This window comes from Calidris pugnax, unplaced genomic scaffold (genome assembly GCF_001431845.1).
Source record: "Calidris pugnax isolate Ruff unplaced genomic scaffold, ASM143184v1 scaffold273, whole genome shotgun sequence".
In the NCBI taxonomy this organism is placed as follows: domain Eukaryota; kingdom Metazoa; phylum Chordata; class Aves; order Charadriiformes; family Scolopacidae; genus Calidris; species Calidris pugnax.
Window position 1 is genome coordinate 9,348,784 of NW_015094508.1, and position 11,524 is coordinate 9,360,307.

The following is an 11,524-nucleotide window of genomic DNA, read 5'->3' on the forward strand; positions in this document are numbered from 1 at the left end:
GCTCCTGGGGCTTGGTGGACTGGTTCTGAAGGCATCTGTGAAAGGTAATTAGAAGTAACTTGAATGTCGGTGTGCAGAAATCAGCTCTGTGGGATCTGCACATCCACTGGTAGGGGGAAATGAATTACAGTTCTATGACTTGAAAAAAGTAATACTGGAAAGGAAAAATAAGGTGTTGCATAAATGCAAAAGAATTGTTTTGGGTGAATGTTACGTGGTGGAAGGGGCTCTTCTGCAAGAGTACTTGGATTTGGATAGAAACATCCCAACTTTATTTAAAAAAAATAGAAACAAGAATTATGGTATTATGAGAAACTTAAACATCCCATTTGTTTGTTGAAAAAAAAAATCTGTAAACTATGGTAAGGATTGCATAGTCTGACAAGATAAACCTGATCAGTTTCATAAAATACTCAGTGAACCAACAGAAGACAAAAGATGCATAAACTGAAAAGCAATGAAAATAAAGAGAAGCAGCAGCATAGACTTGTGCTGTAGGGTTGGTGTTGGAATTACAGAAAATGGAGGAACAACTCATTTTTTTTGGTATTAATTAGGTAAATTATTTTAAGCATCAGGACAGGCATACTAGGAACAAAGGTATGTAAATCTAAATTGCTACAATTGATATGTAAGTAAACCTGAGACATTAATGCTCTTAAGCTATGGGGACTGGATGATCTTTGTTCAAGAACTTTGAAAGAACTGGTACAGAAAATCTCAGTCTTGTAGTAGGGATTGTTAATAAGATTATACAATCAGGAATAGCATTCTACTAAATGTGTTACTTGTATTTAAAGAGACTGGAAATTATCTAGATAGGTAACACTGCCTTTTTATTTAAAAAAAAATAAAGAAAAAAAAAGTTTTGGATACCAGAATTACTAGACATCAAGACAAACAGAAAATGAGATAAAATCGCATGTGCTTACTAAAGTTGCTCTCATCAATCTTAACATTCTTTTCCAGACAAAGTAGTAGGTGGACTCATATAGATCATCTTTGTTATAATGTCAATTGGGAAATTACTATTTAACATGGAAAACATGGGTATCAGTAAAAGAATCTTCAGGCACATACAGAACTAGTAAGAGAAAACAACAAAGGACTGTCAGAAGGTAAGTATTATTTCCCAAGTAAAATGCTACTACAGTTCTAGATTTTCACTTAGTGTTTTTTTCATGGTTGTCTTAAAAACAGTAGGCACTAGGGATACTTTAATATGACTCAGTGCTAGGAATCTATTGCTATAGAGAAGATTCATATAACAGGATCTTAGCATAGTTCATTAGGGGAGAATGTGATGCTTAGAAGTTTCAAGTCCTTAAACTTTTTGAAACTATGAAAGAAAATAGAAAGTCTATTGATGCCAAACATGGATAAGCTGACCACAAGGGAGAGACAAGTTCAGTGAGTCAACACTGCTTATATTACTTTCATAATTGCTAACCCTTTTTATGACATAATCTCAGTATTGAAATGATTTGATTTTGCAGGCCCTGAAGGTTTTGACATAATACAATTATTGATGACTAAGTTACAAACAGACAGAAATTCTTTACTCATATATAAAATTAAAAACAACAAAACCAAGGAATATCAGTGCAAATAAAAAATGTTTCCATTCCATAGTGTACATTACCTCTCAAATATCTGACTTAATATCCTGATTTCAGAAAGAAATTATACTAATGTTGTTCAGGGTTTTTTTCTCAGAAAAGCTATATCAAAGATTTGAATTTGACCGAAAGCTGGAGGATCTAGATTGTTTAACATGAAAATATGGTACTGCAAAATTTATTCAGGAGAATCTTTAATCATCTAGAGAAGCTTCAGGAATCCTTACATAGAAAATAGTATAAATTTCCTCTTATTTCAATTTCTTAAATGCAAAAGAATTGCAGTATGTCTATTCCCATCTTGAAAGTAACAAGAAATATTTTCCATGAATTAGCAGCTCCAGAGAAAACAGAAATCTGCTTATTAATGATTCTGACAGGGTGATCTACAACTCAAGGCTTTATGAAGTTTTTATAGCATGATTAAAAAGATAATTTAAATGTTCTAAACCCTATTATACATCATAAACTGAAATTCAGTTGACTGAATTTTGTATTTGTGTACATCATTGTGTATTTGAGGACATCAGAAAAGTGTACTTGATAGAAAAATGATATATGCTAGGAGAATGACATTTCAGGAAAAAATGTCTCAAAGCATTGTCACGTATCACTCCCCCTTCCCCATCCTTTTCAGGAAAGTGTCAAAAAAAAAAAAAAGTCTAAGTAAGATTGCATAAGAATTGTCAATGAAGAGTCCTTTTTCTCTGCTTCCTTTTGTAAATAATTTCTGTATTGTTCAATTCAGGTAGTCATCATTCCTTTTACAAAATATAGCTGTGTTCAAAATACATATAATGTTTGGCGGTATAGAAAGAAGTCATATTCACTAGGCTAATATGCAAGTTAGTACCAAGTGAAATGCAAACGTTGCCAGATGTAGGGACAGCGGGGGAAAGGGGGAGGGTTCGATGCATGGCAAAACCCCAAACATGTTATAGGCTCCACAACCCTGTGGAGAAGGTAAAGCTGATATGAATGGAGTATAGCTGAGTTTCCAGTGCGCATAATAAATGTATACTTTGTGATTAAAACGTTATTCTTAGTGAATCCTTATGCCCTTTCATGTCGATATTCTTCAGTTTCTAAAAAGGTTTGTGTTTTCTCATGTAAGATTCTCAGCTGCCTTTGGAATACTCATGTCAAAATAATTTTGTAAAGGAAAGAGTAGAATTCTTTCCAGAAGTCATGAATCCTTTTTTTCTTTTTTCCTTTTTTTTTTCAATTGACATAAGCACGCGCTGCTAGAAAACACTGTTCTTTTAACTCCATCCTGAAGGCTTATGTGCCATCTTCACAACATTCTTAGTGTACCCAGGTTTGGGAAAAAAAAGATCTGAAGGTAGAAAGCGGTTTTATCAGATAAGTTTGTAAGCAAAATAGATAATCCTCATTTTAGCCTCAGTTATTAAGTTGAAGACAAATTATTTTCATAAATAGAATTATCTTGAATCATATCTTTGTTTCACTCTCAGTTTCTTCTTCCAGAATGAATCTAATATTGTATCTTACTACAGTAACTAATATTTACTGGAATAAATGGAATTTCTTTGCTTTTTTTTAAAGTATGAATGAGTAAAATTTCATTCTATCTTGTCATTTAGGATTCAATACTCTGAACTATGTTCTATTTGAAATAGAGTAGGACTAAAAATAACCCTCAATAGTTTCATATTATAACACAGGCCATGACTTTTCACTGAAGTGTATTTAATCTGACTTCAGTTTGTTACCACTGTATAAATAAAAAACTGTCATTGCTTTCTCAATGTTTTAGTTTTACAGTTGAGAAAATAGGAAATTGGTTTCCTTAAACAACTTCTGTCAAGCTGTTTCTGGGAATTTCAGTCATACTTAATATTTTCACCAAGGTAAAATTTTAGAAATTGTGGTTACTGGAAGTCACTTCCCATTCCACATCAGGTATGCATCCAAAATACTAATGCAGTGTCAGCCACATATTCCATAGCATGACTCCTTCCGTTTATGTAAGAAGCTCTGCTTCTGACCATAAATTAGATAGTTAGGACATAGGAGGAAAAATGAGTTGAGAAATATGAGTTTAAACTAATCTCCATTTTAGTATGTTAAATCTCTATTTTGTCAGCAAATTAGACTGGTTGCTTTTCTCCTTCCTGCTTTTCTTAAGAAAAACGATATTTGTGGGTCAGAAAGTGGCCAGGGAAAGGGGCCAGATGGGAAAAGAGAGACCAAAGACCAACAGTTCCTATGTACATTTCTTTTGCATACATGTAAAATTTCTCTTTATGTTTGTGGAATGATCTTTAAGATATCTGAACCTTATCTTATGCAACAGGGAAGAGATGAGTCTGTGAGAATAAGCTGTGCTCCCTAATATAGGGAGATATGTTGCTATGCAGGACAGTTATTTTTCTTCAGGCATCACTGATTGGTAGTATCAAGGAGAACAGGTCTCTTCAGATGAGACAAAAGGGTAGTTTAATCTCCCTGAGCCGTACTGGCATTCCTTTCCACATCACTCCATCTATTCCAGTTTAAAACTATAACTTTAAGGATCCTTTTATGTCAATTATAAGAAATTTATTGCACAGCAGACATATAGCGAGAACTGACATTTACCAAGTGAGATGTGGTACAATTATGATTTTTGATACAACTGAGCAGATTTTACATTTTAGAATGAGGTTACCTGAAACCAGCTCTTGCTCTAATAGAAGGGGAAAAAAGGACAGAGAGACAGAACAAGCTAAGAAGTTAACAGAAGACACATGAAATATTAATTTTTCAAAGTTCTTGACCTGAAGATTCTTTGGACTTCAAAAAAGGGCTGGGGCTTGGATGAAGAATGTTCTGCTCAAATTACATTTAGAGTTGAGCACATCATTTTCAGAACAAAAATATACTTGATAAATAAGGTCTTTTTCTTCTTAAGGGTTAGCCACAAGCTCTTAGCAACATTACCTAATTCATGATTGTTGTTAGGAAGTGACCTATGTGTTTTTTGAAGTTTTCTCTTTTAGTATTAATTTCAATGAGATAATTATGCCTCTAAGCTCTCAAGCCCTGAGGGCAAGTTATGCAGAGTGGGTTATATCCACACTGTGTAGCATTCGTTTAGACCTCTGGGTACAGAGAAACAATTTTTCTCTGTCATTTTTCAGTTCAAAGTGTCTGAAATCATGTGAGGCTCTGTCAGAACCCACTGGAATGGTGTTTCTATAGCATGACACAAAAATGCACGTTGCATGCCTTATGATTCGTCACGAAGATGTCTGAGGGTGGAAGACCTGTAGGAATGCAACAAAACTGTACAGGAAGAATGGAGACAAATAAATCTACTGTTATCTGGACTGCTTGTAGCAGAGTGCTTCTAAAGTTGCACAGGTTTTTCTCTCTGAAGGAATAGTTTGCTTACTCCAGAAGGGGGTCCAATAGTGAGCTAATTTCCGTGCAGGGTGGATGGTAGAGGAAGCAGACAGGACAAAAAGCTAAGTTACTTGGCTTGATGTACACTAATGTAACACCTGTCTGTGAGTAAAGCAGTCTAAAATGTGGTAAGGAGCTTATTGCGCTTATCTTCTTGCTCTATTGAGGATTCTGATGAGATGAATGTATGCCTTTACTTTCTATGCTATTATTATTGAAGATAACTTCTGTGGACCTAAAAAGTTGTGTAATGAAAGAACTATCACTTGGATGATTTTCTTTTAACTGTATACAGTGGGATGCATTTCACTAATCAAGTTGATTTTTTAATCTGTATAGTTTTCATGGAGAATTCATAAATAATAAAGGGATCCTAACACTCAAAATGTAGAAAGTAATCCTGAGCATGACGAATTGTTACATACATACATTATATTTTCACAAGGGTACATATGAATCACTGTAAACATTTAAGTGACTTAATTTTTAATCAATTCTTTCCTTCTGTTTTGGATAATCTCTTTACTGAGTTTAAAAAAAAAAAAAACTGCCTGCAAAAATGTGATGTTTTGCTTTTTTTTTAATTTAAAAGAATGTTTACTTCAGTTTTTCTAAGGGCTGAAATTACCTGTCTGCACAATATTTGTGTTAGCAATATGTTTCTTGCACTAGCCTATATCACATACCTCAGGCTTGATCTCAATGAACCCTCATTGTCACTGACAGCATATTTCAGGCACCACACCCATTCATTTGTTGGAGGCCATTATGATAATTTTTATATAATCACCAAATTTGATAAGGTTTTTTTGTTGGTATTTTCCCGGAATCTACTGGTTGCAGTCACCAGCTCATGTACTGTCTCAAAAAAGCTACCATTGGTGATTATCACTACTTAGTAGTAACACTGATGAAATTCTGTGTACTCTAATTAAGAGGTGGCTTTCAGCATTTCTTTAAGCATTAGCTTTACCTTGCCCTGTATGTTATTGTATTGTCACCAAAATAGTAGATTCAATGACTTCTTTTTTGCCCCTTTTTGTAAAAATCAAAAGAATGTAGCAAGTTAAACTGGTCTCTACAGAAAATTTGTACTCCTTCTTAGCATACAAATGGTAGTACTGTATGCTCCTGGTTCAGCTTGTTTCTCATGACCTCTGTGGTGTGTATTATATATTTTAATTGTTTATGTTGATTTTTATATTAAAAAGCTGTCACTGGTAGAACAACTGTTCTTACCTCTCTTAGTTCTGTCATGATTTATCAGGGCCTAATGGGGTAGAATGAGGGACAATGGCTTCAAATTAAAAGAGTGTAGATTCAGACTAGATATAAGGAAAAAAAGTCCTTACGAAGACGGTGGTGAAACACCCAGAGAGGAGGTAGATGCCTGGAAACATTCAAGGTCATGTTGGATGGGGCTCTGAGCAACCTGAGTGAGTTGAAGACACATTGCAGGGGGGCTAGACTGGATGACCTTTAAAGGTCCCTTCCAACTCAAACTATTCTATGATTATATTCTATGTCACGAGGTAAACTCTTCCTCTGGTGTCTGCTAGTGCATTTGCAGATATGAAAAGAGGCAAAGAAAAAACTCTGCAGGACTTGACAAACACAGAACTTAGTCAATTCTGAAGTGAATTTTCTGGTATCACTAGGTAATTGGAAAGCTGAATGCTGTGGGAGGAAGACTATGTGGAAATGAAAAAGTAGACATGCAAATAATACTCTTTGGTTCTCCTAAGCCGAGAGAACAGAATGGAAAGGTGTTTGCAATTTTGCACTGTCAATAGGATGATTAAAACCAAGGTTTATAGGACATACATATCGCTCCTCCCTGTTTAGTTGTTTCATTGGACTGTCAGAAATGCAAGATTCCTAAGACCAGTAAGAGAAAGACGATAGATCCTCACTTTATAGTCCAATGTGACTATTTATTTGGAAGTGAGAAGTGCTTCCAGGTAATCTGGTTCCTGCTACAAACCTACCTTATCCATTACCTAATTAATTTTAGTGGAAAATTTTCAAGGAGACCTTATAGAAGGGACTGGAATGTGGGACTCCTCCATCTCAGGGAAGAGCCGTTATCACTTGCAGACTCCTGTTTTCGTCTCTTTCTCCCTCCAGCTGCTTTGTGCCTAGCCTAGATTCTGCACAAACCAAGAAGATGTGCTAGACTTTCCTGTGCCCTAAATTCTGGTGGTCAGAGCACTGTCATGGTAGCAGAACCAAGGAATCAGAGCAAAATCTGCTTTCAATTGCCCTTTTTTCCCCCATTTTTTCTGCTTGAACTGAAATTGTGCTTGAAGTCCTTGAACTTGGTTGAACCTGAATTCGAACTGATTTACCAAAACGCTTATCCTGTCAGAAAAAGTGATGCCATTAAAGTTAATATCACTAAATGTTTTAAGCCATTACATTTTTTTTTTTTCCAAGGTGAACTGATTAGCAAACTGTTGTGGACTTGAACTGGAAGAATTTCACAAGTCAGCCTGCGTAACAAAAATTCTTTACTGGTTAAAGTCTCTGGCTTTAATTTATCTCTGCTCTGGAAAGCCCATATATTGTGTGTACCATTTTGTTGGCGAGTTCTTTAACGGGTTTGTAATGCTATGCAGTAACTTCATAGTAACACCCACTCTCCTTCTGCAACTCTGCTTCTGAATGAAATTAGTTGAGTCAATGGGTACTATGGTTTGTGCCTGAACGTACTACTAGAGAAAACCAGATAAATGGGCATATAGGTGCAGAATAGATTTGCCTGCAGATTTCAGATGTGTTAGGTCCCAGGTCACTGTTGAGAAGCTCTTTCTCAAGATAGTACAAGACATTAAGTAAGTCTATTGTTGAAAATGTCAGTGCCCATGGATGATCGGGCAAGTATGCAGTTAGGTAAGTGCAATATGAAATAATAATGATGGTGCAGATTTGTGTAGCATTTGGTGTTGTTAATATTTCATAATAAGTGGATCTAGGCTAGAGAAAGCAATAGACAACTGGATTAGTTAGATCTAATGTTTTTTATATTCAGATTAATCACGCAACATTGCAGTTTTCAAAGTTTTGTATTTATTATTTTCAAATGTCTCTGGCATAAATTCCCAAAGTAATTGGGGAGGGGGAGGAGCAGTGCTTTTTACATAAAGCGTTAACATATCGTAACAGTTATAAAAGCTTACCTGATCCTTTTAAGAGTTATACTGGTTGTTTATCTTTAGTGAACAAGATTATATACTTTGTTTTGTAACTTCTTAGTGAAAAAAGATTAATTTTCATTCTCACATTTGTAACTCTCAGTATCTGCTTTCTATCGTGGTTGTATTTAAATGCAAAAACAAATCCCTACCTTCTGCATAGGGTAGTAGGACACAAATGATGCTAGAGCCCCTTTAAATTTTGGAATCTGTTGTATTTTGGTGCTCCAAGTCTTCAAAGTACAGCAACATACAAATATATGCAGCAGTACAGGCTCTCTTTTTATTACTGAACTAAAAGAAATACTATTTCACTGTCAACACATTGTGACAGTCAAGTAGTTTAATGTCTTATTCTTCCTCCAGAATGGCATCAACTGTACTAGGGCTAATTTGGGGTATTGTAGAATAGAGCTGTGACAGCAGCAGAAGCGAGCTTAAGGAAATAGGATCCATAAAAATGTGCAGTGCAGTATCTTATCGTGTTACTCCCAATTCCACCCACACCCTAATCAAATACACAGCCTTATCGCATGTTTTAATGTCATTGAAGTTGCAGCTGGCTTCCATACTGCAGGATTTCCTGTCCAAAAGGGCAAGGGGTTATTTCAAGTTTAAAAAGTCTTAGTGCAGTGTAAACCGTTTAAAAAAGAATGGCAAGTAAACGATATACGTGGCCTGAAGTATACGAGCCTGTCTAGAAATTTTAAAATCTCTAGCAGGGATAAACACAGCAAACTCAGCGTCCTACCTGTATCTTTCCCGCACAAATTCTGCACTCGCGTGCAAAATCTTCTCAGCTTTCAGACACCCGGGGGAGCAGTCAGAGGTTGTTTTTTTTTTAGGGAAGGCCGTCCGGCTTTGCTCTTCCCCCCGTGCCGGTGGGTGGGAGAGGGCGGGCAGGATGCGCTGTGTCAGGAGAACCCACCTAGAGGGCCCCCTTGACGGCAGCGCAGCCTCCGCCGGGCAGAGCCCGCACCGCAGCCGAGCCCAGCCCGCTGCTGCTGCTGCTGCTGCTGCTGCTGCTGCTGCTCCTGCTGCTGCTCCTGCTGCTGCTCCTGCTCCTGCTGCTGCTGCTGCAGAGTAAGTGCCACCCAGTCCCCAAGTGTCCGGAGCCGCTGCTGCTGCTGCCGGGCCAAGGATACAAGAAGCCCCCAGGGGTAGGTTGGTTGGAAACCCTCGTCAGGGGAAAGGAAGCGGATAGAGAGAGAGAGAGCCTGTTGCCCGCGCCTTGCTGGAAAATAAGACGCCGTCTCTCTTTGGAGCTTGGGTTGAAGAATCTTCCCGAGGATATTTTACCGGGGCGTCAGGAGTGATAGCTACTCTCTGGGAGCTGAATTGGGAAAAAAAAAAAAAAAAAAAAAAGGACAGCGGAGAAAGAGTGCTTAGGTAACACCGGACTTAAAGCTTTGTTTTCATTTTGCGACATACAAATTGATGCACGTGGTTTTAAATACAGTATAACATCCTAATAGAACTAGGTTGTGCAGTGAAAGACTCGATAGCTTAGTCATTTTACGTAAAGGGAGAAGGGCAGCCTTATTATGGGGTTAGACAGCAAAAATGAATTTGGTCATGATATAATCATATCTCACGATGGTATCTAACTGCAGTCCTGTCCTATGGAGCGGAAAAAGTATACTTCCTTCCTTCTTTCTTAGTTGAAGAAATAAACCCACGATACCAAATTCAGAAAGAAGTTTGGGTTTGTTTTATATGGCTACTAAACATCATCCTGCTCCCTGGGCTTGTAAGAAAGGAAGACTGCATTAAAGTGATCACTGATGAATATGTGTCTAAGGAAGAAGAAAAAGCAATATTCATTTCTGACCATGGCAAAGCAATCTGAAGTTACCCGTCTCCCCCTAACCACTGATTTGGCACGGATGACAAGAAACTATCTTTTGACTAACCTTTTCCAACTGTCCAAAATGCTGCATATGAAGATGCTTTAATTCACAGTCAAAGCACTTGGATTTTTATCAAGGCAAACTGTTGGCATTGTCATAACAGTTTCTGTACACTGATTAGTGAAATGTTTTTTAAGTAGCAAGTGATGCATAAATGGATGGACGTGTACCTAGAAAACCCTGTGAGAAGTCTTTCTTTGGATCCTGGGAATTTTTATTTTTGTGGATTACAGTAATTCTTGCAATAATCCCAGCAGTTAACTGCTAATGCAGTTGTTCTGGAATGCATCTATGAATACCGTCACAGATAAATCTGTCTGACAAGGAAAACCCTAATGCTGGAAGATCTGTGAACATGATGCATGTGAATAATTTCCCCTTTAGGAGGCATTCATGGATATGGTGAGTAATCAATACACATTACAGACTGTTAAACTCAAAATGCTTGTTTGCAAAATACTGTGGCAACTACCAGATGCTATGTTTTTCTTTCCATTAATGTCAAATGAGGACTAACTGGGCTATAAGCAAAATGAAAATCTTGCAGAGATAGCAGTGATGCACTAATGCAAGTTTGGCCCTCCTTTGCCTTTATAAAACAGGCAAGTCATAAAAATTGTGTTGCTGTGGTCATGTTTTCTTACATGACAAAAGCCTTTTGAGCAGAGAGACGTATTTTCTTCCTGTATCAAAGGAACAGTTCTTCCCATTTCTTTCTTAGCCTGACTTGAAGGAAATGATGAAGACGTGTTTTCACCCCTATGATATTGTGGTGTTTGTCCTGGAACTCACTTATTTACGTACATTCAACTGACCTGAAATCAGGAAAAAATGCTCATTCATATAATTCACTAATCTGTAATAAATGCATTTGTAGGTAGGTTCTCTGATGTCGCTGTTTGGAAGACAATCACACAGCATTAAAATCCCTTTATCACCATTAAAACATCTGTTTCCTCTGAATCACAGGCATCTATAGCTCTTGCTCACTGAAAAAAAAATCTTTCCCGGTAACTTTCTGTGCAGTACAGTGCAGCTAACTTGCCTATAAATTCTACCAAGTGGTTGTTGCGTCACATCTCGCTCCCAGTGCTGGAATTAATGTCTTGATTAGTGCTTAATGAATACTGTTAGCTAGGGCAAAAAAAAAAAATTAAAAAAAATACTTCCCCAGAAAAAACTTTTGCTCTTCGGGTAAATATTGAGTCTTTCGAAGCAAACATATTATGGAGCTCATTTTTAAAAAAAAAAAAGGGGGCAGAATAAATGGCATTGAAGTGGCGGGATTTGCGCCGGTTTGGCGGGTTTGCCCTCAGCGCCCGCCGGCCCCCGCAGGGGAAGCCGCAGGAAAAGGCTTTTCCCCGGGAAATGCGTGAGCGGAGCCGCCAGGGCC

The 11,524-nt window shown here is 37.3% G+C and overlaps 1 protein-coding gene across 3 annotated transcripts in view; it reads left to right on the forward strand.

Moving 5' to 3' along the window:
* The window catches only part of PDE4D (phosphodiesterase 4D), a 623,750-nt gene that overhangs the window by 325,153 nt on the left and 287,073 nt on the right, over positions 1-11,524 (forward strand). Inside the window, exon 1 of one of the 3 annotated variants that reach the window (XM_014964976.1) lies at positions 9,295-10,533. The exons of the other annotated variants lie outside the window; for them this stretch is intronic. Within the exon in view, the coding sequence (XP_014820462.1) occupies positions 10,487-10,533 (47 nt within the window). The 5' untranslated portion in view covers positions 9,295-10,486. Of the gene's footprint in view, positions 1-9,294; positions 10,534-11,524 lie in introns of those variants that run through there. 3 annotated transcript variants of the gene reach the window in all.